The sequence below is a fragment of the Chiloscyllium plagiosum genome, unplaced genomic scaffold (assembly GCF_037043375.1).
Source record: "Chiloscyllium plagiosum isolate Xiang-an unplaced genomic scaffold, Cpla_swu_hap1 HiC_scaffold_2, whole genome shotgun sequence".
Taxonomy (NCBI): Eukaryota; Metazoa; Chordata; class Chondrichthyes; order Orectolobiformes; family Hemiscylliidae; genus Chiloscyllium; species Chiloscyllium plagiosum.
The window spans coordinates 139650635-139674133 of record NW_028270140.1 but is presented as its reverse complement, the minus strand read 5'-3'; the positions used below and the strand labels follow the sequence as shown (position 1 = coordinate 139674133).

Here is a 23499-nt window from a genome sequence, read left to right as displayed (position 1 = left end):
AGGCTATCAGCAAGATGTACAGAACTGGAGACTAATATGAATCAGATTGAACTATTCATGCATATCAAAACCATCAGCAAGGACCAAAGCACAATTTGAACCATTCCTTGTTCCCAGCTATGGTCTGAGTATTTCCTCCTGTTGTGTTATACCTCTCATTGCAAATTGCTTCCCATTATGAAGTGTCTGCAGCTGGTGAACGCTTTTTGATGCTCCGTGCATCCTGTTGTTGAATGTCTCCTCCGATGAATGTTGATGTTGATTAACATTGCAAAGGACTGATTGCCATTCCTACATGTTTTCTGCGTGTAGTTGCCGGTACCTGAGAATTGTCGGCCTTCACCTTTCACCGATCATTGTCCAACTGACCTTTTGTTAGCAGGTACTATAATAGCATTTATGTAGTGACTCCATTACTGTGGAACCACTGGGGATGCTGCACAGAGAGCAGAGCTTTCAGAATAATCAGTTTGACCAATTGGTATAATCTTTCCTGGTCGCAGAAGACAAGGCGGCACAGTGGCTTAGTGGTTAGCACAGCTGCCTCACAGTGCCAGGAATCCGGGTTTGATTCCAGCCTCTGACAGCTGTTTGTGTGAAGCTTGTACATTCTCCCTGTGTCTGCGTGAGTTTCTTCCAGGTGCTCCAGTTCCCTCCCACTGTCTGAAGATGTGCAGGTTAGAAGAATTGGCCAAACTAAATTGCTCACAGTGTCCAGGGATGTGTAGCTTAGGTGCATTAGTCAGGGGTAAATGTAGGGGAATGGGTCTAGGTGGGTGACTGTTTGGAGGGTCGGTGTGGACTTGTTGGGCTGAAGGGCCTGTTTCTACACTGTAGGGAATCTATGAAGGAGTTCTAATAAGACACATTAGGGGAATGGGGATCACGTCCAGCTGGAGAGCCAGGGATTTTCTGTATGACATTGGATAGTACAGCACAGAAACATGCCCTTTGGCCTGCCATAACAATGCTGACCATGTTGCCATCCTAAACTAATCCCATCTGCTTGTACATGGCCTGTATCCCTCTATTCCCTGCCTCTTCATGTGTCAGTCTAAATGCCTCCTGACTTTTGCTATCATATCTGCTACCACCAGCTCTCTAGTCAGCATATTCCAGATAATCTGTCACTGTCTGTGTCAAAAACTTTCCTTGCACATCTCCCTTAAACTTTCTTACTGTCAACCTTAAACTCATGCCTCCAGTATTCAAAAAGGAAGGTCTACCATGAACATCAGGGATGGGATCTAGACAGAGAGGAGAGGTGTAGGAATCTGGGTTGAGGAGAGGTTTGGATTTGGATGAAGAGAACGGTGAAAGTCTCCAAAGGAGTGGGAGAAAGGGAGAGAGAGAGAAAGAGAGAGAGAGAGAGAGAGACAGAGGGGTAGAGAGAGAGGAGGGGGAGAAATTTTAATGGCCAGTGGAGGTGAGGTATTGTTATGATCCTGGTTGAGAAACCCAAAGTATTTATAAACATTATATTTTTATAATTCCAAATTATGTTGTTTTCGAAAGGAGGACAGCTGTAGAAAAACTGTAAATTTAAATTCAGTGACTGTCAGGCAAACAGTCAATGGAATATTGTACATGTAAATTATTAGGGAACTTCAAACAGAGAGAGACTTAACAAAAGATAACAAAAGGGTTGACTATATCTCCCATCACAGAGGAAGGCCACCTCTTAAAGATAGGTCTGTTTTTTCTCAGAATACACAACAGCAAGGCTTAAAAAAGCTAGTTTAACTCTACTGGTGTAGACTGGTGGCACTGAGCATTCTCATGTTTATTTGAGCATTAGCAAACTGTGACATTTGCAGATGAAGAACATAAATGAAACCGGGAACTGTGGATGCTGGAAATCTGAAACAAACTCAGAAATCGCTGGAGAAACTCAGCAGATCTACTGTATCTATTGGGGAGAAAGCAGAACAAGTTTCCAGACCTACTGAATTTCTCCAGAAATTTCTGCTTTTACTCCTAATTATCCATGTGTTGCAAGAAAGGACCCTTCATAACTCTGAGTGATGTATGCCAGTTAAAGAGGGGAACAAAGGTTGGAGTTCAATCACAGTCAGAAGGCATTGGAACTACAGAATCTCAGCTAATCTGTAAAGTTTAGGATTGTCAAATTGATTGTTTACCAACCAGTGTCAAGAATATTGGTAATGTCCACTGTAAAGCCTGCAATGTTCAACTATCTGCTCTGCGTGAGTAATTCAGAGACTAAACTGGATAGTTTTGTTCTACTTTTATGTTTTGGATACATTCTTTATTTGTATTCTGTGTGCACACATGTTGCATTAATATTTTTTCTTGTGTGTAACAATAACTTCAGTCATGAGGTTAATTTAAGAAATCAATGGAGAGTGGGCATAGAGCACTGATGGAGATCAGGGTTGGGGTATTAATTGAGAGCTTGGCATATTGATGAAGAGCAGTATACCAAAAGAAGGCATGATACTCTAAATCTGATCCAGTCAAATAAGAACATTTTTTTAAAAAGTACATAATTAAACACTAACAAAATGGTGTAACAATCACAACATAATTCCAGTAATTTTAAAGTCTGATCCAAATTCTCTTCCTATTTTACCTTTGCTAATAGTTGTCCACTGATTATGCACACATGCTATAAGTTTCATGTTTTCTGTTTGCATCTGTTTAACTTGGATGTTTACAACATGGATTGCAAGTCCTTCCATGTGGACACACCATTCACCTTAGCAAATTAAAATACAGCATTTAAGAATTCTTAGGTAATTCATTTCCAGACTCCCCAAAGCCTCTCCACCATCTACCCGTCACAACTCAGGAGTATGATGGAATACTCCTTACTGGTCTGGAAGGGTGTAGCTCTAGCAACACTCAAAAGGCTTGACATCATCTAGGTCAAAGCAACTACTTGATTGGCACCATATCCATAAACCTTCACTCCATAAGGATCGGTGCTGGGTCCACCTCTTTCTGTCATTGACATAAATGATTTGAATGTGAACATAGGAGGTACAGTTAGTAGGTTTGCTGATGACACCAAAACTGGAGGTGTACTGGACAGCAAAGAAGTTTAGCTTGATCAGATGGGCCAAAGGGCAGAGGAGTGGCAGATGGAGTTTAATTTAGATTAATGTGAGGTGCTGCATTTTGGAAAGGCAAAACAGGGCAGGACTTATACACTTAATGGAAAGGCTCTGGGGAGTGTTGCTGAACAAAAAACACCTTGGAGTGCAGGTTCACAGTTCCTTGAAAGTGGAGTCCCAGGTAGACAGAATAGCAAATGAGGCGTTTGGTATGTTTATTTTTATTAGTCAGTGCTTTGAATGTAGAAGTTAGCAGGTCATGTTGCAGCTGTGCAGGACATTGGTTAGGCCACTTTTGGAATAATGTGTGCAATTCTGGTCTCCCTACTATACGAAAGATGTTGTAAAACTTGAAAGGGTTCAAAAAGGATTTATAAGGATGTCGCCAGGGTTGGAGGGCTTGAGCTATAAGGAGAGGCTGAACAGGCTGGGGCTGTTTTCCCTGGAGTATCGGAAGCTGAGGGATGACCTTATAGAGGTTTATAAAATCATGTGGGGTATGGATAGGATAAGCAGACAAGGTATTTTCCCGGTGGTGGGGGAGTCTAAAACTTGAGTGCATTGGTTGAAGGTAGGGAGAAAGATTTAAAAGGGGCAACTTTTTCAAGCAAAGGTTAATACGTGTGGGTGTTGCCAGAGGAAGTGGTGGAGTTTGCTACAATTACCACATTTAAGAAGCATCTGGATGGGTATATGAATAGGAAGGATATAGAGTGATATGTGCCAAAAGCTGGCAAATGGGACTGGACTTGTTCAGGATATCTGGTTGGCATGGATGAGTTGGACCGAAGGGTCTGTTTCCATGCTGTATAGCTGTATGAGTCCATAGCTGTACATATTTAAAACCCAGGGATTTACCACCATGGCTGGTATAACACATAATCAAAAAGGCTAAGGGGATGCTCTCTTTATTATGAGAGAAATTGAAGACAAAAGGAAAGCTGTTATTCTTCAATAATACAGCGAATTAGTGAGACCACATCTCAAACATTCTGCTCGGATTTGGTCTCTTTATTTGCAGAAGGATATAAATGTATTGTAGGTGGCTCAGAGGAAATTTACTCGATGGGTACTTGGAATGAGTGGGTTGGCTGATAAGGATATCTTGGATAGATTAGGTTTAATTCTGTTGCAGCTCTGTTGAGGGATAACTTATTTCAAGTGCATAAGATCCTAAATGGTCTTGACAAGCTGATGTGGAAAGGATGTTTACTTTTGTTGGTGAATTCAGAACTAGGAGGTACTGCTTTCAAATTAGGAGTCGCTCTTTTAGGTCAGAGATAAGGAGGATTTATTTGGCTCTGTGTGAGTTCTCTACCTCAGAAAGCAGGAGAGGCAGGGTCAGTAAATATGATTAAGGCAGACGTACACAGATCCCTATTAGGCAGAGGGATCAATATCAGGGTTGTTGGGCATATGGACTTTGAAACATAACAGATGTTCCATGATCTCGTTGAATGCCGGAGCAGACTTGAGGGGCTGAATGGTCTACTTCTGCTGCTATTTCCTCAGCATTTGTTATCCCTCACCCAAGGCCAGATTTTGGTTGAGGTGATGAAAACTACAAGGTTGCAGAAGTAGCCTTCTGATAAAATTCCACAACATAGAGTAGCAGAAACAAACTGAGAAGGCAATAAATTATTTTTAAAAAGTGGGAGCTTGGCGATCAGCAGGTAGGTGAACTTATTGATTCCCTGGAGTATAACGCCCTGACCCATCTTTGAAATTCTACGGTCTGCAATAATAAACATCTGTCACTCACTTCTCTAATTTGGCTGGACCCTTTTTAAGTTCAATCATTATCCTTTGTGTGAGTAACTGCAATGATGTATGAGCAAGCAATTTCAATATTTTTAATTAAGTGTGATTCGTTAGATTGGGACTGCAGAGGCAGGAGAGACAAGTTGGTGAGCACAGATTCCACAGTTTACGGGCTCAGTTTATTTTCAGCAAAAAGGAATCGAGTTGTAATTGAGTCATTCGGAACCCTAGCAACATATTACACAAGAAAAGCGCAATCAACCCTGCTATGTGACATGGTGCCATGTCTATCAGAATAGTGTAAACAGCAGTTAATTTCAGCCTGGAATTTCACTCTGCCAACTGGAGATAATGTGGTTATGAAGCTTAGAGTTAGGCTGATGGTAAACAATTGCTCAGAGAAAGAGCATTTGGCAGTCAGATAAAAACAGACATCGGAGTTATGCTACTCATTTCCTCCACTCACTGTCTCCTACCTTATTGAATAAAGGACAAGCCCATCTTTAAAAATTCTTAATAGCTTGTTCTCGGTTGTGACCTCGTGGAAGTTGGCTCCTTTCTCATTTGCAAAGAAGAGATCTGGTTTCCAGATTGAATCCAACATGGAGGGGTCCAAGTCTAAAGAATCATCGGGGTACTCACTGTACGCCAGCCTGGGGTCATTCCACTGCTGGCGCAGGAAGATGTTTAGACGGTAATCCTGCAGAGAAGAAACAAATAAGATTAAAATCTTGGCTTGCTTCCAAGATGAATGGAGCTGAAGCATGACATGAATTCAAAGTTAGAATCATAGGGTCTTAGAGAATGACAGCACAGATAAAAGGCCCTTCGATTGACTGAGTCTGTGCCAGTCATAAAAAACAACCACCCGACTACTCCAATCCTATATTTTAGCACTTGGCCCTTGGCCTTGTATGCCTTGACGTTGCACGTGCACACTTAGATACTTCTTCAATGTTATGAAGGCTTCTGCCTCTATCACCCTTACAGGCAGTGAGTTCCAGATTCTAACCACCCTCTGGGTGAAAACATTTTGCCTCACATCCCCTCTAAACCTTCTTGCTGCTTCCCTTGAATCTTTGCCCTATCCTTTGGTCACTTGACTCTGACTCTTAAAAGCATGAGTTAAAGTTCCACTTTTGAAAGTTGAGTCCATAACTTTGGTAACCTTGTCATACTGGTGTGCTCTAATGTCCTCAGAGGTGTTACTCTGTCAAGATTAGGACAATATGATACCCCACTTGTCACTTGTTAACCACACTAAGGATGGTATAGCACTGTTCAAGGACAAAAACCCAAATGGGTGGGTGCATATTATCTCACCAACAGGGTCTTGCCGCACCTAATAATTATGTGGACCAGCTCGCTCGGCAAGTGGATTGAGGCAAAAATCGAATTCTCTCATCACTGCCACCACCCTCCCCCGGGGATGTGGAGACACCGAAATATGCCCACAACAAAATATCTTCCACTCCTTATGAACCCCAGTGTTACTCCGAATGACACCTACCTTGTTCATCTGTGCTGTGGAGAGCACGGTAGTTGTCATTGTCACTAATAATCCTTCCCCACCCAGTAGTACACCAAGACCTTCCATTCTGTTTTGCTTAGCCACATAACTTCCCAGCCTCTACAACCAGTGGCTCTGCTTTCTCTCCTAGTTGGACTCCCCCACCCACCCTCTGTTTTGGCATTGATAAAAGCCTAAGAACATAAGAAATAGAAGCAGGATTAGGCCATCTGGCCCATTGAGCTTGGTCCACCATTCAATAAGATCATGGCTGATCTTTTCATGGACTCAGCTCCACTTACCGGCCCACTCATCATAACCCTTCATTCCTTTATTGTTCAAAAAACTATCTATCTTTGCCTTAAAAATGCTCAACACCGTGTTATAGTCCAAAAGGTTTATTTGAAATCACAAGTTTTGGAAGCGCTCCCATTTCACCACGTGGAGTCATGATGGGGCAATGCTCTGAAAGCTTGTGATTTCAAACACATCTGTCAGACTATAACCTGGTGTCGTGTGACTTCTGACCTTGTCCACCCCAGTTCAACACCGGCACCTCCACATCTTAAAAACATTCAACGAGGTGGTCTCAACTACTCCACTGGGCAGGGAATTCCACAGATTCACAACCCTTTGAGTGAAGAAGTTCCTCCTCAGCTCAGTCCTAAATCTACTCCCCTTTATCTTGAGGCTATGCCCCCTATTTCTAGTTTCACCCACCAGTTGAAATATCCTCTCTACTTCTATCTTACCTATTCCCTTCATAATTTTATATGTTTCTATAAGATCCCACCCTCATTTTTCTAAATTCTGATAAATATAATCCAAGTCTATTCAATCTCTCCTTATAAGCCAACCCTCTCAACTCTGGAATCAACCCAGTGAACCTCCTCTGCACTGCCTCTAGTGCCAGTATATCCTTTCTCAAGTCAGGAAACCAAAACTGTTCGCAGTACTTCACATGTGGTCTCACCAGCTCCCATTACAGTTGCAGCATAACCTTCCTATTTTAAAACTCCATCCCTCTTGCAATGAAGGGAATATTTAATTTGCCTGCTTAATTATCTGCTGCACATGCAAACCAACTTTTTGTGATTCAAGCACAGGAACACCCAGATCCCTTTGCACAGCAGCATGCTGCAACTTTTCGCCATTTAAATACTAGTCCATGTTGCTACTGTCCACTGACAGTACAGGCACCCCCTTGAACCTTCCTGAATGCTCGAGGGATGGACCCACAGAGGTGCACTCACCTCAAACCTCCGACAATTTTCAAATAGCCCTTGGAGATGATTGAGCAGGTCCCTGACCACTGTATTTGCAGCTGACAGAGGGTGCATGATTGTCCTGACCATGTGTGATGGCCCAACAAACCTGAGCACTGTCCAGTCTCAGGACAGATGTCGCTGGCCATGAGTGTCCCCAGCGGATGACTGGCAATAGCCAGGGCCCTTGGTGATGTGCAGGTTGTGCCTGTGTTCGACACAATCAGGTTCCCTTGACTGACCTCATCCCCACCTTGACTGGACTGAAGACTGGCTCCCACCCACTTTCTGGCATGGCATGGTGTGGCATTCATTGAACGAGCGAAAAGAGAGCAAATGAGCAACCTAGCGGTGTAGCTGATTGTGAGCTGAGACCCTGTCAGAGTGCACAAAGACTCCTTGCTGCAGCCTTTCAGTGCTTGTTGTGGTTTATCCTGCCATGCAATTCTCTGCAAGAAAGGTGTCAGGATGGTTGCAAGGGTTTGGAAAATGCCAGGTAACAACATTTGTGGACAAGGACTGCTGCTAGAAGACTGTTTTGTCATATGCAACATGGAATTCCTTCAGAGCAAACAGTAAGCTGAATTGGCCAGCAACATGCTCTGGTTTCTATGACAAGTATACTTCATGTCTAGCTTGTCTGGTAGGCAAGAAAGCTGGATATTAATGAGGTGAGTTGGGCAGTTAATGAGGTGATTAACAAGCAGTAATGGCAACTCACAAAGAAAAACTGCATTGCTTGTCAAAAACATAAAAGGTGGAGTGAAAAGCTTCTGATGTCAAGATAGGCCTTGTCAGATTTCTCTGCCATTCATCATGGCTCCATTAGAAATGCCTTTCAAACACTGGTCTTCTACAATCTAGGACAGGTAGCAGACATATGGTAACACTAGTACTTATATTTTCACCTCAAACACATATATCATCCTGATTTAAAACTGCATTGTCATTTGAAACCACATTATTGGCATCACTCAGCATCAGAAACCCTGTCTCTGGGTGGGTTGCGCTTCGGCGGGTCAGTGTGGACTTGTTGGGCCAAAGGGCCTGTTTCCACACTGTAAGTAATCTAATCTAATCTAATTACGGGCGGCATGGTGGCACACTGATTAGCACTGCTGCCTCATAGCGCCAGAGACATGGGTTCAATTCTCCGCCTCAGGAGTGTGGAGTTTGCACATCCTGCCCGTGTCTGCGTTGGTTTCCTCCGGGTGCTCCGGTTTCCTCCCACAATCCAAAAATGTGCAGGTCAGGTGAATTGGCCACGCTAATTTGCCCGTAGTGTTAGGTGAAGGGGTAAATGTAGGGGTCTGGGTGGGTTGCGGGTTGGTGTGGACTTGTTGGGCCGAAGGGCCTGTTTCCACACTGTAAGTAATCTAAGTAAATCTCTCCAAACTATCAAAAATGAATTGTTATGCTATTATTTAGTTTGGAAATAAATCTAAAGTCTTTCACATGGAGATACAATTAACCAACTTATTCGAGTTCTTTGAAGAAATTATAGATCGCAAACTTGTGGTGCAGTGGAAGTGACCAGGACCAGGACACCATGCTCCAGAGGTGGATTCTAACTTCTTTGAAAAGCATGATTAGAAAATATCTGAAGAAGAACTATGTGGTGTGGAAAAAGGAGAGCCAATTTGAGGACATAACTTGGTCGACGATCAGGACACAACATGTTCCTTCCATTCACAGTCAGATTTAGGAATCTTTGAGCAGTTTCCAGAGAAAATGAATTTGTTGTAAGATTTAGTATCAAATTCTATGCCTATTTCCACATGTTTAAGAAGACAAACAACCAAATATATGTATTTACGGGTAGTGACATCTGGAATTCTGGTATTGTCTTGAATTTTATCTCCCTCCTCTGCCTCCTGGTTATGGGTTGCCAGGTAGGACAGAGAGTGGTGTGGAATCAGGTACAATGGGATCCATGCTGTGTCCATCTTCTGACATCTGCTGTTGGTAACTTATCAGCAATGGCTTCCAAACGCATGACCACTTCCATCTAGAAGGACAAGGGCAGCAGATACATGGGAACACCACCAACTGCAAATTTCAGAAATATATCACTGATTCTTCACTGTCTCTGGGTCAAAATTCTGAATCTCCCTACAGCACATGGACTGCAGCAGTTCAAGAAGGCAGCTCACCACCATCTTCTCAAGGAACGGGCAATAGATGCTGCTGGACAGCCAGTGGTGCCCACATCTTCTGAATGAATAAAAAAAGGTCCTCCTTGCCTTTGGGCAGGTTCGGCCAAATTATCACCACCCAAGGAAGTCTTCTCACTACCATTTTTTTTTTAGAGCATTTTTGATTAGGTAGTTGGCGAGCATCAACACTGTTCCCTGGCAAGATTTGTGGTAGACCTTAACATCACCCTTACCCAATGTACTTCCTGTTTGACAGCGACTGTCAAAGATGCTGCCTGGTTGACAACTTTCAGAATTTGGCAGCTAAGAGCTGTGAAAAGTGAATGTGGCTTCCCTTCATCTGACAGATCTACACTGCAAAAGAAGTGTCAGCACAACAGTTACACCTCCACATTTCTGGCGGGGGTGGGGGGGGGGGAAGCTCTGACCAAAATCTCCTCTCAGAAATGTGCACCTCTCTTCGTTAGTAAAATAGAAGGGCCAGAGTCGCAAACACTAACTTGGTTGAATCTTTTCAAGAAGTAAAGAGGAGGTTTGATGAGGATGGAGCAGTGGACATGATCTGTACGGGCTCAGTGGTTAGCACTACTGTCTCACAGCACCACGGACCTGGGTTTGATTCCAGCCTCGGGCGACTGTCTGTGTGGAGTTTGCACATTCCCCCTGTGTCAGCATGGGTTTCCTTCGGGTGCTCCGGTTTCCTCCCACAGTCCAAAGATGGGCCGGGTGCTGGCAGGTGGGACTAGATTGGGTTAGGATATCTGGTCGGCATGGACAGGTTGGACCGAAAGGTCTGTTTCCATGCTGTACATCTCTATGACTCTATGTGCGTGTCAGGTGAATTGGCCATGCTAAATTGCCCATAGTGTTAGGTGCATTAGTCAGGGGTAAAGATAGGGTAGGGGAATGGGTCTGGGTGGGTTACTCTTCGGAAGGTCAGTGTGGACTTGTTGGGCCAAAGGGTCTGTTTCCATACTATAGAGATTCTAACCTAATCTATATGGATTTCAGTAAGGCATTCAACAAGGTTCTTCATGGTAGACTGGTTAGCAAGGTTAGATTACATGTAATACAGGGAGAACTAGCCATTTGGATACAGAACTGGCTCAAAGGTAGAAGACAGAGGGTGGTGGTGGAGGGTTGCTTTTCATAATGGAGATCTGTGACCGGCAGTGTGCCATGAGGACAGGTGCTGGGTCCACTGCTTTTTGTCATTTATGTAAATGATTTGGATGTGAACACAGGAGATATGGTTAGTTGGTTTGCAGTTGACACCAACATTGGAGATAGTGGACAGTGAAGGAGGTTACCTCAGAATATAACGGGATCTTGATCAGATGGGCCAATGGGGTAAGGATTGGCATGTAGAGTTTAATTTAAATACATGCGAGGTGCTGTATTTTGGGAAGAAAAGTCTGGACTTATACACTTAATGGTAAGGTACTGGGGAGTGTTGCTGAACAAAGAGACCTTGGAGTGCAGGTTCATAGTTCCTTGAAAGTAGAGTGCCAGATAGACAGGATAGCAAGGAAGACACTTGGTATACTTGCCTTTATTAGTGAGTGCACTGACTTTGAGAGTTGGGAGGTCATGTTGAGGCTGTAAAGGACATTGGTTAGGCCACTTTTGGAATACTGCATGCAATTCTAGTCTCCCTGCTATCGGAAAGATGTTGAGAAACTTGAAAGGGTTCAGAAAAGATTTACAAGGATGTAGCTATATTGGAGGATTTGAGCTAGAGGGAGAGGCTGAATAGGCTGGGGCTGTTTTCCCTGGAGCGTTGAAGGCTGAGGGGTGACCTTATAGAGGTTTATAAAGAGTCGAGGTTTTCTCCCTGGAGAGAGGAAGTCCAAAACTAGAGAGCATAGGTTTAAGGTGAGAGATGAAAGTTTAAAAGGGACCTAAGGGGCAACCTTTTCACACAGAGGGTGGTGTGAGTATGGAATGTGGAAGTGGTAGAGGCTGGTATAATTCCAATCTTTCAAAGGCATCTGGATAGGTATGTGAATAGAAAGAGTTTAAAGGAGCATGGGCCAAATGTTGGCAAATGGGATTAACTTAATTTAGGATATGAGGTTGGCATAGAAAAGTTAGACTGAAGGGTTTGTTTCTGTGCTTTACAGCTCAATGACTGTAACTGTATGAGTCTATGTGCATGAGATTGCCATTTCTCTGGAAAATCTGACCTCACAGTGATTTTTAAAATACATTTTGAAAGGCCTGAATTAGATTTGAGGTGAGTTCGGCAGCACGCCAGTGAAAATTAGTCCTGGAAAATGGTTGTCAAAGGTAGAATGGGTTGGCAGGCCATTACTGGGCTCTCTGGTGCCTGGAGGCAGAGGAATGAGACTCAGCAGCCTCACAAGCCAAACCTGTGTCAAAATGTTTACTCATTTGGTACTAATCTGCAGTGGTGATGCTTTAGCCATTCACCATCACATCAATACCAGAGTTTGACCATCTCCCTTTTTAAAAACAGTTTCAAATCAACAGCCACGATAAATCCTGACAACCCACCATGCTTCCGAGAGCTGGACACTAATGAGCACTTGACGGTTTACTCCTTTTGTTTTTATCTTTGAAAGTTTGACTCTGTCCCTCACTGGTCTATGAAGGGGCTCTTGACAGAAGTTCATTGGAGACATTAATGCCAGCTCTCCCCCAAAATCCCGCATGTCTCCCACCCTCCCACTACAGTGTGTCCCAGTGGTAGCAGAAGACTGAGAGACTGTCCAACAAAGCTATTTTTAAAGCATGCTCCCCTCTCCCCCACAACCAGTGTTTCTCCAAATCCAGACCGTGGGGTGACTGTCATGCAGCACTGCACTCTCCCCTCTTTTCCGCTTGCCCAACTTCAGTCTCACCCTCCAACCACACTATTGTTCACCTTCAAAAATGTAAAGAAAAGGATTGCATTGATATCACGTCAATCACAAACTTAATGTGCTTTTCATTTGATGAACTAGGTTTGAAATGTAATCACTATTGTCAAGAAGGAAACATATTAGTCAGTAAAATATAGCAATGGCAAGGTTTCTTGTAACCCTGCAGGTATCAGATTGCATTTGGAGTTTTATGTATAGATCTGCTAGGAAAAAGAATTAACACTTGTCAAAGCACTATGGGAGTGCAAGTCTGAAACGAGTGAGCTCATTTGAAAGATAAAAAAAAGTTCACCATCAGAGCAGGGTAGACAAAAAGGATTATGCCACAACCTCATTAAAAGCACATCAAATATTAAATGGGATAGATAAGCTCAGAATATTACTTCAAAGTAGGTCAGGAAAGTGGAACTGTTGAAATTTGAAATGGAAAATGTTGAACCGAGAATTTAGAAACATTTTAGGATGAACTTTATTTAAAGAGTGTCACATGTTTTGAATAATCTGTAAGTCAAGCTAATAGTCAGAAATGTTCAGGTCATTTAAAATATAGACAGACAGTTTCAACATCTGCATTGAGAAGGTGACGGTGCACTGCCATCTTGATCCATAACAGATTGAATAGTGAAGATAATTCTGTAGTTCTGTCAGGAATGGAACTCCAAGATTCCTGATCCAGAGAAAGTGAAGGAATGGTGATATCTTCACAAATCATGATGGTGTGTGCATTGGAGAGGAACTTGGTGGTTGCAGTGTTCCCATGTATCTATTGTCTTTGTCCTTCTAGCTAGTAGAGGTTGTGGGTTTGGAAGGTGTTCTTGGTGAGATGCTACAGTGTACCTTGTAGATGGTGCACACATTGCTTTTCTGAGATGGAGAAAATGAGATAGTGGGTGTAGTGCTAATCAAGTGGGTTGTTTTGTCTTGGTTCATGTTGAGCACTTTGAGTTTTGGTGGAGCTGCACTCATCCAGGCAAGTAGACAGTATTCCACAACAATCCAGATTTGCACTTTGTTAATTCTGTTTTTACTTCTTTCTGGGTGGCACAGTGGCTCAGTGGTTAACATTACTACCTCCCAGCAGCAGGGCTCTGGGTTCAATTCCACCTTCAAGTGGCCATTTGGCATTTGCACATTCTCCCAGTGTCTGTGAGTGTTTCCTTCCAGTCCAAAGATATGCAGGTCAGATGGATTGGACATGCTAAATTGTCTGTTGTGTCCAGGGATGAATAGGTTAGGTGGATGAGCCATGGAAGATAAAGGGTAAGGGGGTGAATCTGGGTGGGATGCTCTTTGGATGATTGGTGTGGACTTGATGGGCAGAATAGCCTGCTTCCATACTGTCGGGATTCTCTGCAGATGCTGCAAAATTCTTTTTTTTTGAGGATGTTTAACTTCTAACATTTTGCTTTCCTTACAGTGATGGGCTGGACTGACACCACAGTATTCTCTATATTCAAAAAGGTGTGTGACCAGTGTTACGGACTCGGATGATCACTGTGCTGGAATTGTACATTAGTGTTTTATGTATGAACATTGGACCTATCAGGGGTCAATGACCTATTGGAACTGTCCACTATGACTGACATTGCCTTTAAGGGTGAAGGGGAGGTTAAAAAAAAGTAGGGAATTTTCCAGGAAGGGGTTAATAAAAAGCAATCAGGGAAAACTTTAAATCTCATCCACCTGACAATGGCAAATGTATTATTCGTTAAGAGGTACAAAGATGAAGCAATTTTGAGAACACTAACCAATGATCATGCATACCACATTCTCTTAATATAGCAAAACACCAGACCTCAACAACTGCAAAAACACTACATTGAAGTAATTAAGATCCAGATTTAGACCTTTCCAGGTACATCAGCCAACAGCTTCAGATTATCTGTCTTTGCAGTGAGTGTGGGCTCAGGAAAAGTTATCTTTAAAAAGTCCTTCTTCCCCTTCATTAAGCTCATGTCACTCTGGCTCCCAGAGTCAAATTGCCTTCACTCAGAGAACACAAAGCCCCACATAATGGTGTGTCGCACTGCAGCAGTTTTCATTGTGACTGTTTTGAGGCATTACTGAAATTTTAATGAAATATGACCCTGAAGTGTGCAGCCCATTACACTCCGATTTCTGAAAGAATCACTTCAAACCAAACTTCCATTGAAAATAATCTCAGTTGAATCCAGAGCATTTGATGTGTTTCTTCATCAGAAATCACCTGAAACTCAAATGTACTCTCACTGGATGCTATTTGTGAAACATGCAATGCTTATAGGCTGAACTTAGGGCAACTTGAGTCTATTTGGCTTTCATTTTGCAGATGTTATCAGTTAATTCTTGGTCTGCTGCAGAGCTTTGTGCAATGACCAATGTTTGGCCTTTCTGGAAGCATGCTATTTTCATCTCTTACAAATACCAGAATATTGTTAGAATGCCCATATTGACACTGGTATCAGACCGAATCTCATCTATTGCACAGATTACTATGCTCTGGGACTATGCTCAACAGTCTATGACATGAAAGTACCATTTTAAAATGATAGGGTCAACTAAGGTCACTGATCGGCTGGAACCCAGACTGCGATTGTCAATGAATGTGCTCCAATAGCAGGTTCACTTAAAGGGACAGGTTCCCAATAATATAAGAAAACAAATGTCTATCATTTGGAGAGAATATCCTGGGACTTGCCAGCTCATCATGTCTATGCCAGGTCTTGTATATGTTATATCTTGGAGTTATGCAGAGATGAAATATGTTTCTATGGAATGAACAGTTTTTATTTTCTTTCACAGAGCTTCAGAATATTTGTTCCAAGAGCTATCCAATTACTCTCACTTCCCTCATCTTTATTCAAAGTTTCCTTCAAGCATTCATCCAATTCCTTTCTCAAAGCTCCAGAGACATAGAGACATACAGTCCCACATTGCGGAGAGAGACCCTTTGGCCCAATTTGGTCCATGCCGACCAAAATGTCCATCCATGCTAACCCTGTTTCCCTGCTCTTGGCACACATCCTTCTAAACCTTTCACAACCATGTATTTGTCCAAATGCCTTTTAAACGTTGTTAATGTACTTGCCTCAACCACTTCCACTGACAGCTCATTCCATATGCATACCACCCTTAGTGTAAAAACATTGCCCCTCAGGTTCCCTTTTATTCTTTTCCCTCTTATCTTAAACTGATGCCCTCTAGTCCCTGATTCCCCAACCCTGGGAAAAAGACTCTGAGTGCATTCACCCTATCTATGCCTCTCATAGTCTTAAATACCCTTTACGTCTCCCACACTCTAAAGAAAAAAAGTCCAAGCTTGACTAACTTCTCCCCATAACTGAGACCATTGAGTCCAGACAACATCCTTGCAAATTTCTTCTGTACTCTTTCCAGTTTAATAATATCCTTCCTATAGCAAAACTGAACACAATACTCCAAGTGCAGCCTCACCAACATCCTGAACAACTGCAACATAACTTCCCAACTTCTATATTCGATGCCCTGTCTTATAAAGGCCAGTGTGCCAAAAGCTTTCTTTACTGCTCTGTCTACCTGTGACTCCACTTTCAGAGTACTATGCACTTGAACTTAAAGTTCCCTCTGTTCCTTAAAGCCATGAAACTCCTACCTTGATTTGACTTTCCAAAATGCAACACCACGAACATATGTATATTAAACTCCATTTGCCATTCCTCGCCCCATTTCCCCAGCTGATCGAGCTCCTGCTACAATTTCTGATAACCTTCATTGCTGTCCACACTACTGCCTATTTTAGTGTCATCTGCAAACCTATTAATCATGCCATGTACATTCTCATCCAAACCATTGATATAGATAACAAATAGCAATGGGCCCAGCACTGACCCCTTAGGTACTCCACTAGCCATAGGCCTCCAGTCCAACAAGCATCCTTCCACTGTTGCCCTCTGTTTCCTACCATGAAGCCAATTATGTATCCGATATCCAGCTCTCCCTGAATTCCATGCAATCTAACCTTCCAGAGCAGCCTACAAAATAGAACCTTATCAAAGGCCTTACTGAAATCTATATATATAGTATGTCTACTGTCCTGTCCCCATCAACCTTCCTGGACGCTTCCTGAAAGAACTCTAACAAGTTTGAGAGGCATGATCTCTTACACACTTTTCTAATCAAACTGTCTTTCTGAATGAATCGATATCTTCTCCCTCAGAATCTTCTCAAGTAATTTACCAACCACAGATGTTAGACTTGCTGGTCTATAGTGCTCAGGATTTTCTTTGCAGGACTTGTTGAATAAGAGCACAACATTTGCTACCGTGCAATCTTCCCATGGCTAACGATGATGCAAATATATCAGCAGGGCCCCTGCAATTTCTTCTCTAGCCTCTTACTGGGTTCTTGGATATATCTGGTCAGAACTAAGAGATGTATCCACCTTCATATATTCTAATATGTCCATGCTTCTACTACGATACATTGAAGCTGATTGTCAAACATTATCAGTAGAACAGATCATAGAAACCTATCTAATAAAAGGAAACAAAAATAGAAATTACTGGAAAAGCTCAGCAGGTCTGGCAACATCTGTGTAGAGAAATCAGAGTTAATGTTTCAGGTCCAGTGACTCTTCCTCAGAACTGATGGTAACTAGGAAAATATCAGTTTTATATGCAGAAGATAGGGTGGGGGAGAGGGGGGAGAAGGCAAGGAATAAACGATAGGTGGGGCTAGAGCACAAAGAGAGAGAAGAGCAGTTGGACAAACAAAGGAGTCAATGATGATCAGCATGGGAGAATGAATAGTTGCTAATCGGGATAATTAGTGGCCAACAATGGGGAATGTGTAACAGCAAATAAAGTGATAACAAGGCCTTGTGTGTGTGTGGGAGGTGGGTTGTGTAGGGACATGGGAGAAGGTGCTCAAGGCCCAAAGTTGTTGAACTTGATTTTAAATCCAGAAGGCTGTCGAGTTTCCAAGCAGAAAATGAGATGCTGTTATTCCAATAAAAAGGAAAGCTTTGCTCCTCTACACTCCTTTTCTGTATGAACAAGAAACAAAATCAAGCTCTTTCATTCAATAAGGATCATGGTTGATCTGAATATAAACTGAACTCTACATTCCAGCTTATCCCCGAGAAGTTATTATCCCTTTTGGTAATCAAGACACCATCCACCTTGGCCTTAAAAATGCTTAAATATTCTGTGAGCACTACTTTTTGAGGAAAGTGATTCCAGAGACAACATTTACTCATCTCTGGTTTAAATGGTTGACCCCTTATTTTTAAATTATGATCTTCACTCTAGATCTTTGCCCACAAGAGGAAATATCCTTTCACGTTCCAGCCAGTCAAGTCTCCTCAGGATCTTATATAGAGTCATAGAGATGTACAGCATGGAAACAGACCTTTCGGTCCAACCCATCCATGCTGACCAGATCACCTCTGATCTTCTAAACGCCTGAGCATGCAGGCCTACCCTTCCGCATAAAACAATCTGCTCATTCCATATATTAGTTTAATAAGAGTTTTCTGAACTGCTTCCAACACGTTAACATCTGTCTGTAAGTATGGTGACCAGTACTGTACATGGTACTCCAGGTGCAGTTTTGCCAGTGCCCTATATAACTGAAGTAAAACCACCCTACTCTTGCACTCAATTCCCTTTGCAATGAGGTCTCTTAGTCTGAGGAAGGACATTCTTGCTATTGAGGGAGGTCAGCAAAGATTCACAAAACTAATGGCAGGACTGACAAAGGAAGAAGTATTGGATCAACTGGGCTTGTACTCACTGGAACTTAGAAGAATGAAGAGAAATCTCATAAAATTCTGATGGGACTGGACTGATTAGATGTGGGAAGAATGTTCTTGATGTTGGGGAAGTTCAGAACTAGGGGTCACAGTCTAAGTATAAGGGGTTAGCCATTCAGGACTGAGATGAGGAAGAATTTCTTCACTCAGAGAATTGTGAATCTGTGCAATTCTCTCCCACAGGAAGCTGTTGGGGACAGCTTGTTAGATATATTCAAGAGGAAGCTGGACATGGAAAGGCGAGAGCGGGATAATGAGATTGCATGATCAGCCCTGATCATATTGAATGGTGGAGCAGGATCGAAGGGCCGAATGGTCTACTCCTGCTCCTGTTTTCTATGTTTCTGTGAAACATTCTTTTGACTTGCCTCTTCCTGCTACCTGTATACTAACCTTCTGTGATTCATCCACTAGGACACCCAGATATTTCTGCCTCTCAGAGCTCTGCAACTCTCAACACTTAGTTAATATTATCTTTTCTATTCTCTCTGTCAAAAGGAACAATTTCACACTTGCTCACATTATACTCACATTATATTTTCCAAATATTTGTACATTCATTAGCCAGTCTGTATCCCTTTGTAGACTTCTTATGTCCTCTTCAAAGCTTACTTTTCTACCTATCCTAGTGACATCTGCAAATCTAACAACCATATCATAGGATTGAAAATAACAAATGCTGGAGATCACAGCAGGTCACACAGTATCCATGGATAAACAGCAAGCTAACATTTTGAGTCTAGATGAAGATCTCTGATAAAGAGTCATCTATACACAAAACATTAGCTTGCTCTCTCTCCATGGATACTATCTGACCCACTGTGATCTCCAACATTTGTTGCTTTCAGTAGAGATTCCAGCATCTGCAGTAATTTGGTCCTACCATACCATAGCTCATAGAGTCATGGAGATGTATAGCATGGAAACAGACCCTTCCGTCCAACTCATCCATGCCGACCAGATATCTTAAATTAATCTAGTCCCATTTGCCAGCATTTGGCCCATATCCCTCGAAAACCCTTCCTGTTAATGTACCCTTCCAGATGCCTTTTAAATGTTGTAATTGTACTAGCCTCCACCACTTCCTCTGACAGCTCATTCCACACACGCACCACCCCGAAAAGGTTGCCAGTTAGGTCCCTTTTACATTTTTCCACTCTCACCCTAAACCTATGCCTGCTGGTTCTGGACTCTCCCAACCCGGGGAAAAGACTTTGCCTATCTTTCTTAACATCTTAAGTTCTGACATCTGACAATCTGACATCTGACAATAAATGGATCCCTCGAATGGGGCAGGTTTAAGACTCAGAAAAATGTCTATCCACGCCCCTCATGATCTTATAAACATCGATAAGGTCACCTCTCCAACATTCCAGGGAAAACAGCTCCAGCCTATTCAGCCTCTCCTTATAGTTCAAACCCTGGCAACATCCACAGTGGCTCAGTGGTTAGCTTGCTGCCCCACGGTGCCACGGACCTGGGCTCAATTCCACCCTTGGGCGACTGTCTGTGTGGAGTTTGCACATTCTCCCTGTATCTGCATGGGTTTCCTCCGGGTGCTCTGGTATCCTCCCACAATCCAAAGATGTACCGGTCAGGTGAATTGGCCATGCTAAATTGTCCCATAATGTTAGGTGCATCAGTCAGAGGGAAGTGGGTCTAGGAGGGTTACTGTTCGGAGGGTCGGGGTGGACTGGTTGGGCTGAAGGGCCTGTTTCCACACTGTAGGGAATACAATCTAACCTAATCTTTAAAAAATCCTTGTAAATCTTTTCTGAATCCTTTCAAGTTTCGTGATATCCTTCCTATAGAGGAGTGACCAGAATTGCGTACAATATTCTAAAAGTGGCCTAACCAATGTCCTGTACATCCACAACATGACATCCTAATCCTATACTCGATGCTCTGATGATTAAAATAAAACATACTGAACACCTTCTTCATTATCCTATCTACCTGAGACTCCATTTTCAAGCACCTATGAACCTGCACTCCAAGGTCTCTTGTCCCTTCATCTAAACCATTTATATAAATTGCAAAGAGTTGGAGGCTCCAGCACTAAACTCTGTGGGACACCAGTTGTGACATTCAACCAACCTGAAAAAGACCCACTTAATCCTTCTCTCTTTGCTTCATGTTGGCAAGCCAATCATCCTTTCATGTCAATATGTTACTCCCTTACACCATGAGCTTTTATTCTTGGAAATATGGCGCATTATCAAATGTCTTCTGGAAATCCACACAAAGTACATTCATTGGTTATCCTATATTTACAGCTCAAGATACTTCCCCAAAGAAATCCAACAAAATAGTTAAACAGGATTTCCCTTTGACAAAGCCACACTGGTTCTGCCTGATTACCTCAAACTTATTCAAGTGCCTGTTATATTGTCTTTCATAATAGTTTCTACAGTTTCCCTGATAGATGTTAAGTTAATTGGCGTGCAGTTTCCTGCATTCTGCCTCCCTTCCTTTTGAATAAAGGAGTCACATCAGCTATTTTTCGATCTAAAGGAACCTGCCTCAAATCAAATAAGTTTCAAAATGTATTAGATTTGGGCAAGGTTCCAACTGCTTTGAATCTCACACCTTTGGTTCCTGACCCTTCAGCCATTGGAGAGGTGTTTTTAGTATTTACTCCGCCAAAACCTTTCATGCATCTCAATGCCTTTTTACTTCCCAAAATATCATGCCATAATTAGACACAATGGCAGCAATCTTAACACCTGCCAATAAATGGATCCGAATGGGGGAAGTTTAAGACCCAGACAAATGCAAGTATATGGGGAAACATATTTTCAAATTGAAACCTTTGCGTTTAATTCTTAGTGTGTTAGGTTATATGCTTCAAAGAGCCTCAGGAGAGACAGTTTTCTTCATTGGTTCATGGGATTTGGACATCACTGACTAGGCCAACATTCAGGGCTGGCCTCTAAAAGTTATGGAGAAGGTGGTGGTAAATTGGTTTCTTGAATGACTCCAGCCCATGAGATATAGGGACATCCACAGTGGATATACGGGATATATTGCAAGGATTTTGATCCTATCACAGTGAAGGGACAATAAAATTCTAAGTTACCATGGTGTGTGCCTTAGAGGGGAAATTGTAGGTGGTGATGCTCCCATGCATCAAAGATCTAAGACCATAAAAACATAGGAGCTGAAGCAGTCCATTCAACCCATTGAGTCTGCTCTGTTATTTAATGAGATCACTGGCTGATCTGATAATCCTCAACTCTACTTTCCCAACTTTTCCACATAACCCTTGATTCCCTTACTGATTAAAAATTTGATTTCCTCAGCCTTGACTATAATTAATGACACAGCCTCAACAGCCATCTGTGCTAAATAATTCTACGTATTCACAACCATCTAAGAGAAGAAATTCCTGCCTTTGACCTTCTGGGTGGAGAGATTGTAAACTTGGAAGGTGTTGCTAATAGAGCCTTGGTGAGTTAGTTGGTTGTCACTTCCAATACAGTCAGTGCTCAATTACAACAATATTTAATGGGACTTTTAAATTTAATTGTGTGTCCACAGTATCTAAAGTTGTTTGGAACTTGGTAAAAGAAAGGTAAGAAAACTGTGGACAACTGAGGGCCCTGAAGACATGACAGGAAATAGTTCAGCCTCTCTGAAAGGTGTTACCTGCTCTGCCTGCAATGGGAGGTGATATTGGCAACTTTGGCACTGCCAAAAAAGGTTTTTACATGTGATCTTCCATTTGGAAACAGTTTTTCTTTGGTTTATGTTGCATTGCATTGGATTTGGTTAAGGAGCAACAGAAGAAACAACAGCAGAGAGAAAGACAATTACCAGAGTGGTGATTACAACTGTGCAGGGGTATTCACACAGTCCCTGCAAGGACACGATAAGCTTTGTGACATGTCCAAACTCGAGTGGGACACTAGTGCCTCAAGGCATTGTAGCAGGCCTCTGCAGACTCTGCAGCCTGTTGGAATAATGCCCAGTGATGGAAATGTGTTGCTGGAAAAGCGCAGCAGGTCAGGCAGCATCTAGGGAACAGGAGAATCGACGTTTCGGGCATTAGCCCTTCTTCAGGAATCCCTAGATGCTGCCTGACCTGCTGCGCTTTTCCAGCAACACATTTCCATCTCTGATCTCCAGCATCTGCAGACCTCACTTTCTCCTCAAAGAATAATGCCCGGTGTCAACTGGAGCCGATGGATTCGCTTCATAAGTGACTTTTCTTCATTGAAGGGATGAGGGCCTTTGATTGCCCATCCTTAATTAACCAGAGGGCAGTAAAGAATCAGGCACATCTCTGCATGTCTGGAGTCACATGTAGGCCAGACCAAGAAGAGAAAGCAGCTTTTTTCCTTTCCTAGAGCGCATTAGTGAACCAGATGGTGTTTATTTTTCCTGACAATCGACAATAAATTCATTGTCATTATTAGATTCTTAATTCCAGTTTTTAAATTGAATTCAAATTCCACCATCTGCCATGGCAAGATTCAAACCTGGGTCCCAGGAACATGACCTCGGTCTCGGGATTAACAGTCCAGTGTTAATACCACTAGGACATCACCTCCCCTTGTCACCACAACAAGCCCTCTGCTTCTTTAGCTCTGCTATGGGTCTAATGTGCAGGATTTCATTATCGGCAGTCTGCAAATTCTACTTTGGCAACAATGTGCAATTATGTCAAGCTTGGCACTGCTAATGGCAGTTAGAATGGTTGGCTCCCCACAGCTGAGAGACATCATCAACGGCATCTACTTAGCAAGTAAGTCAGCCAATGTTCAGCCAGGAAGTTTGGTTATTCAACCACAACGATTTCCAATGCATCAATACATGATGGTCAATCTTGGTTTGCTCTAATGGTCTCCGGCATTACAGATGCCAGTCTTCAGCCAATTTGATTCACTCCACTTAACATCAGAGTCAAAAAGTGTGGCGCTGGAAAAGCATAGCAGGTCAGGCAGCGTCCGAGGAGCAGGAGAATCGATGTTTCGGGCATAAGCCCTTCATCAGGAATGTGGAGGGGGAAGGGAGCTGATAGATGAATAGGAGGTTGGGAGTGGGGCTGGTGGGGGGAAGGAAACTGGGAAGGT

The 23499-nt window shown here is 42.7% G+C and overlaps 1 protein-coding gene and 1 long non-coding RNA gene across 3 annotated transcripts in view; one reads left to right on the top strand and one right to left on the bottom strand.

The window, feature by feature from the left end:
* Positions 1-23499, bottom strand: part of glra3 (glycine receptor, alpha 3) — a 223113-nt gene that overhangs the window by 74956 nt on the left and 124658 nt on the right. For both annotated transcript variants that reach the window (XM_043704625.2, XM_043704642.2), the window contains exon 4: positions 5315-5538. In XM_043704625.2, coding sequence (XP_043560560.2) covers positions 5315-5538 — 224 coding nt within the window. The remainder of the gene's footprint in view (positions 1-5314; positions 5539-23499) is intronic.
* LOC148152002 (uncharacterized) overlaps positions 1-23499 on the top strand; it is a 333843-nt gene that overhangs the window by 275452 nt on the left and 34892 nt on the right. The window lies entirely within an intron of this gene.